The sequence below is a fragment of the Syngnathus floridae genome, chromosome 1 (assembly GCF_059516105.1).
Source record: "Syngnathus floridae isolate MCC-2025c chromosome 1, RoL_Sflo_1.0, whole genome shotgun sequence".
NCBI classification, from domain to species: domain Eukaryota; kingdom Metazoa; phylum Chordata; class Actinopteri; order Syngnathiformes; family Syngnathidae; genus Syngnathus; species Syngnathus floridae.
In genome coordinates, this window is record NC_142413.1 from 17,552,718 (window position 1) to 17,571,507 (window position 18,790).

Sequence of the window (18,790 nt, forward strand, 5' to 3'; positions counted from 1 at the left end):
GGAGAGTTGGAGTAACTTGATAGCGGTCCTGTCCAACTTGCTAGCAAGCTGTTAACAATATTAATAATGGATGAGTGTAATCAATATCCAAAGATGCACAACTGTCTACATTTAGTAAAGAGAATTTATTTTATGTTGTCTACATGGCATACATACTATTATCCCTTCTTTTACAGGGGAAAAAGATACTAAAGGAACACCAGCAAACCAAAGGACTGTCACGTGAACCTGCGAGCTCTTGGTACAGAAGTGAAGAGAGTCCTGTTACCATGGATACAGCTGGACGCAACTAGCACATTGACGTTATTAAGCGTGTGGCAAAGTCTCTGAGGAAGCTCCCAAGTTCAACCATCCAGTCAGAAGGCAACCTGAGTAACAGGTGAGAGGGGATCTGGTGACGTGGCACACGCACGTGCACACACACGCGTACACACGCTGTCTCTTCGTATTTGAATGTTGGCACTCTGCCATTTACATCTCCCGAGGAACTAATGTGTCGGTTTAATTCACAGTCTCGCAACCAATTTGCTCCTTTTTGCTAAGTACCAAAGGGAAAGGCTGGGGAGTTAGATGATAGACCCACTGACCTTTTCTGTGCCTTTGTGATGGTTAGATCAGAGAGTAAAAGAGTACAGGGAGGAGCCTTCAGCTAGAATCGCCTGGCTGTGACTCTAACCCACCCCAGCATGTAATACTCTCAGAGGCTTGATCAGAAACACTTCACGCTGAGCTAAGAGCTTAGGACCATGGTGAGTCTGAGCTCTGCTTGTGTGTCATTTTCTTCTATTTTTACTGGTAGTTTTAGAATGTGGCAGATAAAATACAACAATCTCTAACGTAAGATATTCCGTCCAGACTTGTTGTGACGAAGTGGAACGTGTATGGCGAGAGCGACTGCAGCGTTGTCAGAGGCAGCTGAAGGCCAAAGAGGATGAGATGGGTCGACAGTCCCACTACTTTGATAACTTGAAACACCAACTCCACCACAAGCTTAACCTGGCAAGGGACAGAGAGGAAAGCCTGCAGAGGCGCATTTACACTTTAGAGAAGCAGCTACTGGACATGACTGTGAGTGCGGCCACTGATGTCACAGCATTGAGTGCGGTCCGAATTGTGCCCAAGACCGAAAGTCACTGGCAGGAGCCAGGTGCTAGAGAAGAGTGTGAAGGAGAAGAAGAGAAAAATGAATGCAGAAGGAGGCAATGGCATTCAAACAATGGAGGAGAACAAGATGGAAGGCAGGGAGAGGACGAGGGAACTACTGAAACTAAAAGGAGTACAGACAACAAACAGACCTCAAATGGGGTCAGGTTGCAAAGTTTCATCGTGACCCTGCAGGAGGATCTCAGGGTGCTGCTGGAGAGAGAGGAAAGTGGCATGACAGAACATAGGAGGCTGGTAGAGCAGCTCCAGGAGGCAGAGGAGAACAGCCTTTTCCTGTGCTGCAAGGTGGAGGAGATGAAGGTCGAGCTACAACAGCTGAATTTGTCTGAAAGTGTCCTGACTAAGGAGGTGGAAGACCTCAGAGTGGAAAACCACAGACTCAAACATGACCTGAAGGACTCCGCTCAACAAACTCCCAGCCAGTCATCTGCAATCTCTGCTGATGTTTGCTCTGATACCTCTGACGCTAGTACAATTGTACATTGCGCCGAGGGAAGCTCTGAAAAGGTGGGGTTTTTTTTTTTTTTTTTGGGTACGATTTTCTTTTTCATTACATGGGGGTTGAATGTTGTTATGGACAGTAAATACGTAATTGCCATGTTACATCTGTCCTTTGAGAGTCGCGGTACACCGTGACTGGTCACCAGCCAATCAGGGCAGACACTGTATAAGCAACCAAGCATTCACACTCACGCTGTACAACATAGTCAAACAAACATTTATGTTGACAGCTAAGGGCAATTTTGAGTCTTCGCAAAAATGCATGTTTTTGTTATGTACTATTAGTATAATTCTTGTGATATTTGGTGATTGTGCTATTTTTGTTTGCCTTTGGCTGCAGTTAGGGATGACTGGTGAAAAAAAATGTGTTAAGCCTAAAAGAGGAGAGTTGGAGTAACTTGATAGCGGTCCTGTCCAACCACTATGTAATAGTGGAGCAAGCACATTGAGATATATTCCGGAACTGAGTATGAAGAGTTGTTAGTCTACTGTGTACCGTGATTGAGTGGCGCCCAGTGCAGGGGTTTGCCACCTCGCCCGAAGTCAATAGGCTCCAGTTCAATGGCAACCCTAAAGAAGACAAACACTATAGGAAGGATGGTTATTTAGAACAAACGTTTTTATTTTTTTAAATTTTATTTAGATCAAAGATTTTCATGTGGTCATATTAAAGCAAACATTGCTCCACTAATTCTGTGCTCTTTTTGTCCTCCAAGGTATTGTGCTTGCATGATGCAGTTTCAGTTACCCACCACCAGGCTGCAGCAGCGACCTCCAAAAGTGCCACCAACGCTCCTGCGATTACTGCCAAACATGGGCCTATGTATACAGCTGAAAACCACACTCCAAGCATTTTTCCTCACCCGAGCCTCCAAACCCTCAAATTGGCTTCAGAGACCATTGGAGAGTGGGGCTCTCCTGGGGGCTTCAATGTGGAGGACACCCACAGCGATGAATCTGAAGCCTTGCGGGAGGCATACAGGAGCTTAGGTTTAGGTGAGGACCTTGAGGGTCTCAGAGAGCAATGTGAACACCTGGAGGTCGCCCTTCAGCAATCAAAGCAGCAGCTGCGGGTAATGGCTCAGGAGAATGCACAACTGAAACTACAACTCAGAAACCAAAGAGAGGAGAAGCAAAAGGTATTATGGTGTGATATATTCCATGGATTGATCAAATGAACTGACATAAGTAACTCCGAGCGGATTTTTTTGTGTTCAGTTTGGCGCAACTTTAACCAGTACTGAGGCTGAAGCTTGCCAATCTCCTGGTCAAGATGATGTCACCAACCACAACAGCCTTCTCCACGCCCTCAATCAGGAGAACCGAGCCTTGGCTCTCCGCATTGAGGAGCTGCTTGCTCACATTGAGCTCAATCAGGATGAAATGGAGAGAGAGCAATCTCAACTGAGGGCAAGTATTTTGCGTCAGCAGGAAGACAAAACCAAGCTGGAGCAGGAGAAGCAAGAACACGGCTGTCTTATCAATGAACTCACCAGAAAGACGGAGGATGATCTCAATACAATCATGGAGCTGCAGCAAAAGTTAGAAGAGCGTGTGGAATGTTGTAAACAAAACCACGTGGGAAGGTTTCCAGAAAACCACCCAGAAGAGAGAGTGGCAATAGAGCAAGACGGAGCACAAAGTCATCTCCTGGTGAAGTCACTTAGTGATCAAGTGAAGCAGCTCAACAAGTCCATCCAGAGCCTAAAAGCTGAGCAAGAGCAGCTACATGGCTGTGTGGTAACTCTTAGAAAAGAACATGGGGAAGTCTCTCTGTCAGTCCAAACACAGACTCAGGAGAAACAGCACTTAACTCGGACAATATGGGCACTCAAAGGGGAGAAGGACGGGATCGCTCGCTCTCTGGATGGTCTTAAGCAGGAGCGAGACCAAATAATCAGAGTGCTCAGCGGGCTGAAGGATGTGCAAGTTCGTCTTTCAAAGTCTGTGAGAGATTTGGAGGAAAAGAAAGCAAAGCTCGCCGAGTCTTGTTTGGTCCTTGAAAGAGAAAAAGAAAAACTGTTCGAGTCGCTGTCAGGTGGAAAAGACGAGGTCAAACAAATTGCACAGACAGTGCAAGATTTGGGGCGAGAGAAGGACCAATTAAGTCAGACAGTAAGAGATTCTCTTCAAGAGTCAACAGATAAGAATCAACCTCGCCAACATTTACAAGGGGACTATGACAGTCTGCTAAAGTCAATTAGCAGTTTGAAGAACGAAAAAGTAAAAACTGAACATTCAGTCCGATGTTTGAAAGAAGAGGAAGCGCAGATAATGAAATTACTTCAGTCTCGAAGAGAACAAATGAGTGGCCAACAAACTGATCCTCACAGTCAGACGCAATACAACAAGATGGAGACTGAAATAGAAAACAAACAAAATGTTGGAACCACTATACAGGTATGACACGGGAAGGCTGCCTTGCATCTAACTATGATAACAGTAATTTATTCTCCCCAAAAATGTTGTTTAATGGATGAACAGGAATATAGTGAGCTGGTGAGAGTTATTGAAGTTGTCAGAGAAGAACTAAAAAAGTCACAGCAAGAACTGGACAAAAGACATGCAGAGGTCAGTTTAATTTTTTTTTTGCCTTTACACACTTCTATATGAGTATTAACGTGTTTTTGTGTACATTACATATGGGCAGAACACGGCGCTACAAATGCAGTTGAGTCAGTCGGAAGCCAGGAAGCAAATTGCAGAGAAGCAAGCATCCCTAGCAGGTGATGAGGTTAAGAGGCTGACAGATCTCATCAACCAAACAGATACAATCTGTGAGAAAAATGGATACCTTACCACGCAGGTAATTTCTGATCCTCAATAAGATAATTTCCTTCACAGTGTGTGGTGAACCTGTCAGGCTCGCTTGGAGTGCAGTATTGTTTTTGGTTATTGAAAAGCATCTCCTCCATTTACAAAATTTTGTCAGCTGAAACTTGTGGTTGTGTCTGTTGCAGGTCAACGAGTTGCAAAGCAAAATCTCTGTCCTGGTCAAGGAAAAGACTGCCACTCTGTCACTGAAGTCACAAATTGAAGACCAATACAACATGCTCACAGCTCAGCTTAAAGCCAAGGTGACCACGTGTTTGCTTTGAAGATTCATATTTGTGTACATTTGACAAAGCTGTTGTGCGGCCGACCCCATAGACGGTGGCGCTAGAGGAGCTGAACTCTGAGTATATTACTCTGAAAAAAGAGCGGGACAACAACGATGACCTCAGCGCTCTCATGTCTCTCCGCACACGTTACAATGACGTCAAAGCCAAGGTGGGCAAATGTGTCTCATGACTTTAGTCTCAAACGATCCAGTGTGCGACATACACGTTACAGTTTTTGCTTTTGTTTGTAGTATGACGCACTGCAGAAAACAAGAAGCCAGTCCAATGTGGATCTAGTAGTTCCCTTAAAGGTGAGGAAAATCGTACGAGGCTTTAACAGAATATGCGTCTGTCGTTACGCGATAGTGACTGACAGATTTATCATGACAGGCCAAGGTTTCCTGCCTGGTGCTAAAATGTCAAGAGAGAAACAACTTATTGGCACAGATGATGAGAGCCTTGCACAGGCACAACATTGTGGATTCCACGTTGACACAGCGGGCTGATGAGCTGCTCAGAGATACGGTACTGCTCGAGTACACTGCTGCATTCGCACCTGGAAGCTTTGCAAAGGAGCAAGAATGTGGCCTCACGCCGGGATTTGTTTCCAAATTCCACAACTACATAAATGGACACACTCGGACCGAATGCAGGGAACAGAAAGGAACAAAACACCCTTCTTTGGAGGAGTCGACGACAAACGTTCCCGGTCGCAGTCGCCATGTCCTGTGTACGCCAATTGTGCAAAGGAAGCAAAATGCTAACTCACATGTGCCAAGTACGCAAGCGGACCACCAGGTGCCACCATCAGCTGAACCGCAGAATGCCGAACAAACCTTTGTAAGAAAGCCATGTTTTGTATAACAATATATCTTTGACTCCATCTTGTTGGCAACTTAGGAAAAATGTTTCGTTTCGTCAGTCATAACATTTGATGCATTTGATCCATAGACAATTCTAAACACTTTTGGGTGGGTGTCAATTACTCGCCGATTTTTGCTATTTGTATTAAGAAACCAGTGACATTTTATTTATTGTTACTCCACTCTGAGAAATAATATTACTGACCAAGAAAATTATAATGTGTTTTCTTTTGTTTTTTACTACACAGCTTTCCCCCTCTGCCACTGGACACCAAAAAAGATCACTGGATATTAGACCCAAGTCATGCCCTGGTCCATCTAACACGTGCGACTCAACACCTCCACTCTTTTTCGGTGTGAGCAGGAGGCTGAGCAGTCCTGAGAAGATCATCAACCTCCAAGAGCAGCTTCAACAGACTCTGCTGAGTAGCTGTAAGGTAAGTAAGTGGTCAAGCCAGTCTTCATCAGACTGAATTGACAAATATTGTCACTGTATGTCTAATATGTCTGTTTCATTCAAAGCCTGTGGTGGGCGGAGGAAGAGTAGACCATTCCAGAAGAATGTCATTCTCGGCTCCTGCATCCCCAAACCCGTCTTCTCAGAAAAAGTCGCAAAGGCTCTGTGTCCTTGCTTCATCTAGTGGTCCACTCCATCTCTGCTCCCCAACAAGCATGGCCAAGCACCTTCCACCAGTGACAACCTCAGCAGTCACAAAAACTCAGCCAACAAAACTTTTCAATGCGGTCACCACGAGATGTGCTGCTAATGTGTCATTCGCACCTCATTTGTTGGCAAATCGTCATTTTAAAGGAGCTATGTCTTCCCCAAGCTCTGTTACCAAGTCATCGGTTAGCACTGCTGCCTCAAGCAAAACCAACTCGACCTCAAGCAGTGACTCCAATGTACCAGCGTCCTTAAAACCGAAAAGCCAATTTTCTCCTGACGTGGCTGATGCTGAACATTCAGCTTCCTCTCCTTTGATGGCCTCTAAAACTCCTGACTCCGGTGTCTTCATGTGTTCTGACACAAATCTCCAAATCACTGCCTCGGACACAACTGCCCCGAGTAAAGCGACTGTCCACAAAGCTGATGTTTTCAGCGGGGTAATAAAACCCAATGGTGCTGATCCTCCTGCGTGCGACGGCCGCGAATTCACTACATTCGATTCGCGTTTTTCTCAACACTCTCCCGAGGGATCGTCAAATAAATTCCACGTTAATCCAGAGCAGATGAGACCTTCAAGACCCAAGCCAGGTAATATGACAATGCACGCAAAAGTAAAATAGAGTGTGCAGAGGGCTATATTTGTTCAGCCTTATGCTGTCGTTGACTGTGCAACGTGTGATCATCCTTGCTAGGCGCCCCAGCAGAGGTGTGCTCTGTGGAGGTCATCAAACAAGTGGGTCACAGTAGCCTCCTGATTGGCTGGGAAAGGCCTCCTCTGGATGAGCTGGGCTGCAGTCATGGCACCTTTGTGTATGGTTACAGGGTAGGCACAATATATTTACTAATTCCGACAATCAGATTTATCTTATGCAGTTTACACTGAAGTGTGTGCGGGCCCCCATTTGTTTTTTAATCAAGGGCAGTTTCAGTTATTACCTTTTAAAGTATCGCCGTGTAGGTGTATTTGTCTCTTAGAAGTCAGCTCTCAAATTCTTGTACTTTCAGGTGTTTGTGGATGGGGAATTCTACAAGTCTGTGATGAGCTCAGCATGCACCAAGGTACCTTTATTAAAGTTATAGCTACTGTCTTAGTGTTCTAACATAGTCAGGATTTTGCTACATCATCACTCTGTGTGTCAAAAACATCTCAGTAACATATAAGCAAATATTTGAACTGTATGTTTTACAGTGCGTCCTGGAAAACGTGGAACTGACTTACCCAGTTGAGATCGGCATCCAAACACTGGGCTCCAATGGGCTGAGATCAAACAGAGTACACACTGTGTATATGCCATCAGCTTTTGCAGGTCACCGCTGAATTGCATCAATTCATTTCAAATACTTCATTTCTGGACAATTTAAAATAAGTTTAAATGTAACTAAATACATCACGATAAAAAAATAAGTGTCACAACTAATTAACACGCAATGGGATATTCTAATTGAAACTTTAGCTAGCTGAACTGAATCAAATTAGAATATTACATAAATATTCAAAGTTATCTTCATTTTCCATCCATTTTCTGAACCGCGTAGTCCCCACGAGGGTCGCGGGTGTGCTGGAGACTCTCCCAGCCGTCATCGGGCAGTAGGCAGGGGACACCCTGAACCGGTTGCCAGCCAATCGCAGGGCACACAGACAAACAACCATTCGCACTCACACGCACACCTAGGGACAATTTGGAGTCTTCAATCGGCCTACCAAGCATGTCTTTGGGATGTGGGAGGAAACCGGAATGCCCGGAGAAAACCCACGCGGGCCCGGGGAGAACATGCAAACCCCATACAGGGAATCTGTGGAATATTAGTTTTCCTTTCTGAGGTTTGAACATATACCAATTTATTGAGACTCACCTGTATTAGTTATTGTGGTGTAGAACTATAGAATGACTGTTTTATGGTTTCTCTACCTGCAGCCCTCTAACAGCATCCTCGCATCACAAGGATGATTGTCATCACGAGTGCACCAACTAAGGTCAACTCACCGCCAAGAAACATGCTCTTGACCATCCGTTGAGGATTTTGGGGACTTGTGCTAAACACTGGACCTTTAGGATTCCTGACATGGTTTGCGTAAATGCAGGTGACAGATGTCAGAAAAGCGTCTTTTTGCACGGCAGTGCCACTTACTGGATTTAACATCTTTTACAGCCAATTAGTTAAATCCTCAGAAAATGGATCCGTCCTTGTAAATTCTAAACGTGATCAGCTACCGGGAGATGTTGTCTCCCGCGGATGTTTACACTGTGGTCAACACAGACGGGCATCGTGTGTCTTAGTAATTCACAGAAGAGCTCTGCTGCTGCTGCCGCCTCTGGATGCTGTGACGCTCATGATGCATTTTTTTGTTTTCACTCGTAAGAAAGCAACACAATGCATCATGTGCCGCCGACAAGCTTCGACCAGAGGCTCTTACTTTCATTTTTACCCAACAAGCCAAATATGAGCTAGGAGGACATTGAACTACAAAGACTGTGTTCTGGTGGATATGAAACAGAATCTATTTGAGTTTTTCAGCATTTTGCACAGAATCCCGTAGAAAAGATTAATCACGTTTGCCCACTATCTTTTTTGTTTCCTACAATTGACCATGTTTTTAATATTTCTATACGGGTGTAGAGTAACAACGGTGCAACAAATGTATTTTTCTATAAGTGAATGATAATATTGATTAGCCATTGACACCTCACAGCTGTACAGAGAATAAATGTTTCACTCAAGTGTGTGCAGCTTTATGCGAAACCAACATTTATTGGACTGTGAACTCTACTCATCGCATAACGAAGCAATTTGGCTGATAGTGAAGAGTTAAAAAAAAAAAAAACTGTTGAGATTTACTATACACAGACAATATTGCCATACTGACAGTCATCTAGTCTTTATCCAATGGACAGAATACCTAATCTTATTGCAGTTTACTGAGATGCTGTGACCACCTTCACGTATATCCGACCAATTAATTTATTTTATATATAAATTTGTACCCACTTTCCACACTGCCTCCCTCCCTTGCCAAATGCTATTATGCCGATAAACAAAGAGTGGGCCGGTCGTAAATTGTTCCCCAAGTTTCAGTTTGGAAACCTGGATTAAGATTTTAGATATTAGCCCATTTGTGCAGTTACTATAGCAAAACACTGGATGGCAGTCCTGCAAAATCATGTGTGGGTTGCTTATGAATCACCTGCTGTGCTCGACACTTTTGGCATGGTCAATGCTGATGCTCAGCAGGAATTGCTCTACTGGGTTTACTAAGTCAAGTTGAGGCGAAAGGTGCTTAGCTCATCTAAACTTCTTCTACCTGTGTGACCTTTCTCTTTCTCTGATGCTCTTTATCATTCCAATAATGTCTTGATTTTCATGATTTGGAAGCTTCATTTTAAACACTCGAAAAAAAATCCATCATTCAAATTTGGCAGTGTAAACAAGTTTAGTTTGAGGTGTGTCAACATTTCAAGAGATTTTTATTTTCCCTTTAAAAGAATTGATGGAAGCTCCCTTTGCTGGCTGCATATAGACTTAATGGTGCTATTAACAATGTAGAAACATTTCATTTTTGGAGTTGTTTTACGACATGCATATTTTGCAAGCAAACAGGAATTTGAATGTGTAAAAATATAAAAAATAAATAGATATTTTATCATCACAAGAACTGATTTTTAGTTATACAGTAAAAGAAGGTAACATTTCAAAAATACTCTTACAGACTGTGGCCACGAACAAAATGAAAGAGTAGTAAAAAAACCAAGGTAGGTTCATTCTTGATCTGATAATCTAAAAATATCTAACTTGATGTTGTGGCCATTTGTCCTGTATCAGGCCAGAGTGGGTATTCGTCTGTTCGTCCTGCATTGTGCTAATTCAATAGGAGACTACAAATCTATACAGCTTCTCATCAGAATATGGGCCCTTAAAACTCAGCTGCACCCTGCGGGACGCCTATTACACTCACCAGGGACACTCACAATCCTGCCCTCCAAATATGTTGAATATCCGAAGACAGTAAGCTCAACCACTTTCACTCATCAAGATTCTGAAGGCCAGGTTCAAGGTTGACTCCAGGTTTAATAACAAGGGAAAGGATGAAACTGGGAGAATACAAACCACATTGTATAATCAGTCATACGAACCAAATGAACCAAATCGACACAAAATCTCAATTATGCTTTTATCCTATCGTCTAACATCACAGAAAACTATAATTTCAGAACTCAAAAGCTCTATTTCGACACATAATAACTTAAAACAGAAATACCAACGATGCCTTGTATAACACAAAATGTAGGTAGAGGTAGGTAGAGAATAGAACAAGCAGCGTTCTCTTTCAACACTGCAGAAACATGCCCTTACTTCCGGATTCTAGTCACGTGACCTACTCTATCTTAACACTGATCACAGACTACAAAGACATGAGAGACATGACAATCACCTTCATTATTAACACACACTCCATGAAATTCATGACACATGGCTCCGCCCTGCATGTGTGTGTGTGTGTGTATGTTTACATAAATTTATGCCTGCGGGTAATTAAGCTTTCATACTGGGTGTTAATAATGCCATCATGGGAGACGAAGAGTGGTGCAGTCAAGATCTTGACGATGGAAGGAAAACAGCTCATGATAAAGTGTGCATGTGTATGTGTGTATATGTCGAGATGTTTGATGGACAGTTGCAATCAGCAGGGTTTGTCTAGGGTTGGTAAAGTGATGTTCTGGAAAAGCAGAAGAGAAAGAGGAGACGAGAGGGAAACAAAGAGAGAGGAGAGTTTAATTTTGGCTAAAGAGGATGTTAGCAGTCCTCCGCTCCCGCTGACACTTACAGCTCGTAGGTCAGGAGGCATATGGAGTGGACTCCCCGGACCCCTCCAGGGCACAGCCTCACTTCTATAAGTGGATTTTCTGCAGTGTACTCGAGCAGTGGATTTCTGTATGCTCCTGAAAAGCTTCAAACATTACAGAATAGCCTACTGCATGTACACACCGTGAGACCCTTGGGCTTCCACCTCAGGAGACCAAAGAATGTATGTTGTAGAGATTTTTGCTTGACTGCCAATGTAAACAAGAATGTCAGCTGCACTACTTCACATTAATTACAAGACATCGGTGAAAAATCATATAGAAAGAAATGAAAAGCAATACTGCTGAAACTTACAAGTGGAGTTACCTATAACAGTTTAATTCAACACACCAACGGATGCAAATTAGTTCCAAGTGAGAAAAGCATTTTCATCAAGAAAATATCATTTTAAAGTTGTGGCTTGCTAGTGTTCCCTGCATATTAAGTTTATTAAGTCATCGCTGAGATTTATGCATTTTTGAATGTTTGCAGAGCTCCTTGATCTCTGTCAGTAAACGTTATGTTAATACAGGTATGCGTCCCCAAAGAACAATCTCTTTTCTGACAATTCTCTTTGTGTATATTCTCTTACAAATGATAATTAAAGTCCGGTGCGGCTTATATGGACAAAACAAGATTTTCCCCTAATTTTAGCAGGTACGTCTTATAATCAGGTGTAGTTTGTAAATTACGGTAGTTCACCACTATAGATGGCAAGTGGATTTTACATGCAGAATCCAGACATTTCTTTTAATGCTGTATTGTTAACAAGACTAAGAAAAATGCTAGCAGCGACCCAACATTTCTGCAAAGTGCAATATTTTCAGGCTACGTTTTAAATTCACATGGTGATAAGTGGTTGTTATCTTTCCTGCAACGATAAAGTGGCACCAATTTATATTCCCCCTATCTTTGCATGGCGTAGCTATATCAGTCCATCTTGAGGAGAGCGCCTTCTATTTAGGGGCAAAGCACTATCTAAGCTTACAGCTGGTCGCCTGGTGATTTAAGTCTGACATCTCCAGTGTTACCACCATATTTCTCTCTCCACGTCTCCCCAATCCCTCCTCCTCATCCATATATCTCCCTCATTGTTAAATGCCCCCCCCCCCTTTTTTGCAGCATTGCTATTATTTGAACAGCTTTAACCTAATCGCAAGCAATGCACTGCATTCAACATGTTTTTTTTATGTGACATTCATTACAAACACTACTTTTACAAAAATAACAATGTTCACTTTTATCAGAGGTACCCATTTAACAATTTTAAAGCTTTGCAGTGGTGTCAAACTGCACTTCATCACCCTGATATTTGTAATGTTTGTGTTATTTTCTATATTTATTGCAAAAAACAGTCATTCAGTATGATGAGCTCAGTTCTACACCATTTAAACTGCATCACTACCACATTGATGGGCATATTGTTTAATGAATGCCTTGTATTTAATATCGTTAACAGGTGTCCCTAATGTTTCGCTTTAATTTTTTTCCCATTTTACCTTGTGCATTGATGGCTTGAGCGACCCAAATTACACCTCACAATTTTTTAGATGTGATTATTTTTGCTTTGATTTGAAAAAAACAGCAACAATCCTCACTTAACTACATGCAACACTTTGGTAGATATTGATGAATTCTTTGTAAAGAGGCTCCAAGCTGTCTATTTGCATTCCTAGTTAACTGTCTAAATAAGTGAAGAGAATTTCGCCATATCAAAAAAACCCACACAAAGTTGTTTGTTAAGTCCATTAAGCGTGATGCTAACAAAAGTTGCAAAGCACTATTACATGCATCTCTGTCACGATTCAATTCTCATTTAAACAAGGATATTTCAACACAAACTGGAGCAGCACATGTCAACAGACACTGTAACACTTGCAGGCATATATTCTTTATCATCTAGGAAGAACATTACGAAGCACCAATCAGTTTAATGGCGAAGTATGATTTTACAGTGCTTTGACTTATGAACGTGGCCACGGAGCAATTTAAATTTGTTTATTCAAGGCACCGGTCCTGCTCAAAATAATGAAAATGAAAGAGTAATTGATGCCTCTCCAAATATTTAAAATAAGCAGTAAATGCCACAAGAAGGTGGTGAACCATTTCTTGTATTTATTAAACTCCCCAACTCACGTCGCCATAATTCATTGGCACCAAGATGCCATTGAGTTCCTATCCACCTCTTACACATGTCCTAAGCAAATGTACTTGAAACCAAATGTGAAACGTTTCTAATTTGAGAGGACCCTAGCAATTAGCAGTTACAGCTTTGAATCCACGCGCCTCAGCGACCCTAATCTCATTAATCATAAACAATAGGGGGTGATAGAGTTGCGTGTTTATGCAAATCACTCACATACAGACAGACAGACACACACACACACACACGCACACACACACACACACACACACACACACGCGCGCGCACTCATATCATCATCTATTCTGTGAAAACAATCTTTTCCACCACTTTTTCCTCCTCCACTTCTTTCATGTGCTGTTTTGGCCCCACTCTAATGATTGTCCACATGAAGTGTGAGCGTTCACAAGTATTGATCCCAGTTCCTCGCCAAGCCTCAATCTTACAACCAAACGCCGTGTCAAATTGTATTGGACAGTGGGTTTACTTTCCCTCCTCACCTCTACCAACTCTATGTTTTTAGGGTTTGTTCTCTCCACTTTCATCTGCATTCTTATTGTTTCATTGCTTCTTCCCAGCCCTCGAATGCCTGTGTTAATCTACAGCTCCATTCTTCTTTCTATTACCTTTAGCTGCTCTTTTTTCTTGCACTTTTTTGCTTCAGGAAAGGCGGTGATTTCCGAACTAAGAATAGAATGGAAGAACGTTATGAGATGATCTTACTTTTCTGTCCCTCATCACATGGCCTCCTCTCTTTTTGTCTTTCTCCTTTCGATGTCACCTCTCTCGAGTTATGTGCCACTTTCCCCTGAATGAGTGCTCTGGTCAAGGTCAATGGCATGCGAGCCATTGCAAGATGCGTCTAATGTATGAAGATGCATTGATTGGTATCCTCACTACAGCGTGTTGTTATATTGATGAGCTGGGATGAAGGCCAATGCAATCAATGAGTTCAAGATGTCTAATGAACATTAACGTGTATAGTAAATAGCTGCATTTGGTTGAGCACTTACTATTTGAGGTGAGCGTACCTACATTTTTCCTCTGCTTTTAGTCTTAAAAATAAAAATGTTTTTGAAATATGGAGCCTGATAACTACAACTTCAGGGGAGTCCAAACTTGGACCTCAAGGGGCACGTCTTGCTTGTTTTCCATATCTCCCTTCTAAAATAAACCTGATTCAAGTGATCAGCCTCTTCATTAAATTTCATCAGAGCTTGCTGATGTGCTTTATCATTTCAATCAAGTGTGTTAGTTTAGGGAAATATCTAAAACATGCAAGATGGTGGTCCTCGAAGAACAGAGCTGAACATGCCCTGTCGACCATCTCATACATTTTGATTTCAATTATTATGTTCTGACTACATATTTGTGTGTTCACCATTGGGTGAACAGGATAAAAAATGTGATTTTCCCGTGCTGTGCCTTGTGCGGAGCTGTCCATTTCCACTGGTGCTGAAAGTAGATAATTGCCTTCTTGTTTTCAAGGGGGTGGCAGCAGAAGGAGGAAAAAATGCGAAAAGAGAGCGAGAAAACATTTTATGACTTCACCCTGAAGCGGACTGCAGGCTGACTATTGTACGTTTCTAACAGTACTTTTATCTCCCCTAATCGTACTGCTCTTATGTTTCTGTGGCGCACTCACTTACTCTCCATTTAAATTCCTGCATTTTTTGATCACTTTTTTTTTTCTCTCTCACCGCTGACATACAGTTTCTCTAATGTTATCACATTCATGCTAGAGGAGGAGTGGAGGGGAGGAGGCAGGGAAACAGAGGAAGATCACTCTCTCTTTTTCTTTTTTTTAACTTCCATTCAGTAGTGCGGTAGGACTCATACAGAGAAGAACACCCTCCTCTTTATATTCTTCATCCTCCACAATAAGTTAATTTCTATATACCACGACTACTTTTACTACTTTCCCACTGCAAGGTGAGGCTGGTTCTGCTCCGATCAGCATGTCTGGGTGTGCCAAGCGCTGCAAACGGGCTGTTGTCAAGTTTGTTTTGTCCCTTCACAAACTGCTCACGGGGACACTCATTAAAGGTAAGTGCTTAATTTTTTTTTTTTTAAAAGCAATGTTTTATGACCTGTGCACATAGTTTCAAACTGTGAAAAATGTTAAACGTGGCTTGGTTGCATGGCATTAGAGAACTGGGCTATTTAAAAGCTGGACTCCAGCAATCCTTTTATCCTTTTTTTCCATCCACACCACATGTAACATTTTTTTTTGGGGGGGGGAGGCGTGCTTGACTTCAACCTCCTCTTGTGCATGGTTGACCTTCTTTCTTCCTTTGTACGTTGTTCAGTGATGAAAGCGGCCAACTAATAGAGGAGCAGAGATCCGATAAAGTTGATAAAGGACACACTTTGGATAAATGTGTGTAATAAAAAAGGAGCCGCACATACGAGATGCTAAGGAAGATGTGAGGCTGCTGTTATTCATTAGTGTGTGGCTTGCACAGTTGTACATATGTATGTGTGCGCACGCGTGTAGTGTGTGTCGTTAACAGGGGGCTTTCATTTATCGCATTGTGGGGCTTTTATTGTGGAAGCAGCAAAAGAGCACACAAAAAGAGTTGCCTTAAGGCACACGCACACACACACACACACACACACACACACACGCACACACATACACACACACACACACACACACACACACACACACACACACACACACACACACACACACACACACACACACACACACACACTGGACAATGTGGGGATTGGAACATCAAAGATGTGGCACACATGGCATACACGTGCACATATACACAAACGTGATATTTTGACAACAAGCAGTATTGAAAGCAGCTCTGCTGTTACTTACATTGCGTAGACATGCAGTTGCCCTCAAGCTCTCTTGTCATCTGTTACTCTCAAGTATGCACGCATATATGCACATACTCACAGTGGATATGAAAAGTCTACACATGCTGGTCCAAATTCCAGTGTTATAAAGAAATGAGAACAAGATAAATCATTAAAAATATTTTTTATCTGGGGCCTATTCAAGGCAGAAAGAACTATGAAGTTTCAGTAACAGTTAGTGTTAGTACAAAACATTCAGGTTGTGCTAGAAGAAAATATATAAAATATAGATAAAAGTCTCTATTTTTTATTTGTATTTTTTAGAGGTTACTAGATAGCTGACCTCCATTTTGTAATGAACAGAGGAAATTTAAAGGTTGGCCGGAGTGTGGTGACTAGCATGTAACATCACTTTGAAAGTGATTAGTTAATTCTGAGCACAGCCAAGTTCTAAGAGAGTGTGCACACTCTATTGTTCATTGTCACCACCCTTTACAAAAAGATTAAAAATAATATATCAGGTTAAGCCTGGTGGAACATGTTTTGTCATGATTTACCATGACATGACCAAAATATTACTTGGCATGCATTCAACCTTTTAATGCCAGTGGTGAGAAGATGGTGCTTTTTAAAGGCAGTGTTACAGTGATTTACTTTGAGATGTCGTCTCCAGAGGGACTAATGAAAGGAGTTAGGTCACATACAATTGATAGATGTGAAGACATCCCCAAAGAAAAGTTCTAACTTGAGTCACGCATTTAAAAAGATGAACAGCTTTCTAACAGGACCCTGCGGTCTTCTCAAGCCAATCAATCAAGCCAGTATGAGTAAATTAGTTAAAATAGTTAACATTTCTGTAAAGTAAAAATGTCGGCAAAAAAAATATTTCACAGAATGTGTTTCACAGTAATCGACAACAGCAAGAGCTAGTGTGTGATTTGAAAGTGGCTTTGAATTGTCAAAAAAACTCAATGTATGCAAATTATATGCACTGTTACGTCACAATCAGGCAAATTCTGGATGTCTCGCTCCCTTGTTTTCTACATGGGAACGTAATTTAACAAGATTAACTTGGTTGCTTGATTTCATAAGTGAAGGGTGGGCAGGTACTATTGAGACCCAAGTATTTGTATACAAACAATTCAAGTCAGTTTTTCATCATATGTCCCCCTTTGAATCCATTTATTTCTTAGTGCCCCCCTAGTTGCTGAGTCTTATTGTCTTCACACAAGGCACCCAAACAGTTGGTTGATTAAGCAATGCTGACCTCTGCTGTTTCTTTTTAGAACATGCAGTTATTTGCAAGAAAAATCATAGCAATTCTTCATTTGAGGAAAAATCTTCTTGAGGATTATTTTCCAAAAAGTGAAATATCTCAACTATATATCACAGAGTTTACCATTTCAAACACTTTAATACTCACATCCGAGCATTAACGGTGTCACTCACACTTCATTCCTTCTGCATTCTCCTCGATTCGTTGAAACCTTTGCAAGTTTTGATAGAAATGTTTTTTTGGCCCTTCTCCTCTTCTTTGGTCCACTGGCACAAGTCTGCTTTCTTTTGCCCACAGTGAGTTTGTTTTGCTACCTGCTTCCTGAATCAAGTTAAAAAAGAAGGCAATAATTTTCATCTTTTGGTAAAGTAAAGAGTAAAGAAAGTACGATAAAATATTCTGTTCTTTCGATTTCATATACTATACATGTGTGTTCAATTGCATATCCTACAAAGCTCAACATAATATATACTGTAGATTTACATAGAAGCAAAAAACAGAATGTTACCAACTCTTAAGGCCCTAACCAACCAAGAAATGAAATTTCAAACCTCCTATGTAGATAGATAGATAGATAGATAGATAGATAGATAGATAGATAGATAGATAGATAGATAGATAGATAGATAGATAGATAGATAGATAGATAGATAGATAGATAGATAAATAGATAGATAGATAGATAGATAGATAGATAGATAGATAGATAGATAGATAGATAGATAGATAGATAGATAGATAGATAGATAGATAGATAGATAGATAGATAGATAGATAGATAGATAGATACATAGATAGATAGATAGATAGATAGATAGATAGATAGATAGATAGATAGATAGATAGATAGATAGATAGATAGATAGATAGATAGATAGATAGATAAATATTGAAAATAGAAAAAACACAACCAAGCGTTGACACATTATTAATATTTCCAATTTATTTATAGTTTTTTTTTAAAAAAAAACATTTTTGAACAAAGAAAGGGAACCACACGTTTTCATTTTAGTTTCATAATTATTCCATTGATGAACACCTCTAAAGAAGGTAAAATAGCCATGAGAATAGAGGGAAGCGCTCAAAACGATCATGATTAAATGATGATTTTAATGTTTTCGAGCATGTGGCTAAAACAATAATAATCAAAGAAAACATAATTAGTGAGTTTTTCATGAGCCATTTGTAAGTCCTTGAAAATCTCGAGGCCTGAGGCAATTGCTTAATACTAAGTCCGCCCCCTGGTTATTAAACGCATTATACATATTCCTCTCATTATATTCAACATATTATCGTGACCCATTTTTCTCCTTGGACACCGCACCCATGTTGGGAATTTGTCGAACTATTGCGGTTATCCAGTTTGTGTCTTCTTATAAATGTCATCGATACATTACCTCCAATTGATTCTGTTCCAGA

The 18,790-nt window shown here is 41.3% G+C and overlaps 2 protein-coding genes across 2 annotated transcripts in view; both read left to right on the forward strand.

Annotated features, from left to right (window-relative positions):
* The first annotated feature begins 614 nt into the window (after nucleotides 1–614).
* LOC148404373 (uncharacterized) lies at nucleotides 615–9,021 on the forward strand. Its single transcript, XM_088380277.1, has 16 exons — nucleotides 615–749; nucleotides 856–1,671; nucleotides 2,382–2,804; nucleotides 2,884–4,065; nucleotides 4,150–4,236; nucleotides 4,316–4,471; nucleotides 4,626–4,742; nucleotides 4,816–4,935; nucleotides 5,018–5,077; nucleotides 5,157–5,606; nucleotides 5,878–6,066; nucleotides 6,152–6,884; nucleotides 6,989–7,119; nucleotides 7,302–7,355; nucleotides 7,486–7,603; nucleotides 8,213–9,021. Exons 1-16 carry the CDS (start codon nucleotides 747–749, stop codon nucleotides 8,218–8,220), a joined length of 4,647 nt encoding a protein of 1,548 aa, XP_088236403.1. The 5' UTR covers nucleotides 615–746; the 3' UTR covers nucleotides 8,221–9,021.
* Nucleotides 9,022–15,221: 6,200 nt separating this feature from the next.
* The window catches only part of kcnip1a (Kv channel interacting protein 1 a), a 33,515-nt gene continuing 29,946 nt past the window's right edge, over nucleotides 15,222–18,790 (forward strand). Inside the window, exon 1 of the mRNA XM_088380370.1 lies at nucleotides 15,222–15,324. Within this exon, the coding sequence (XP_088236496.1) occupies nucleotides 15,237–15,324 (88 nt within the window). The 5' untranslated portion in view covers nucleotides 15,222–15,236. The remainder of the gene's footprint in view (nucleotides 15,325–18,790) is intronic.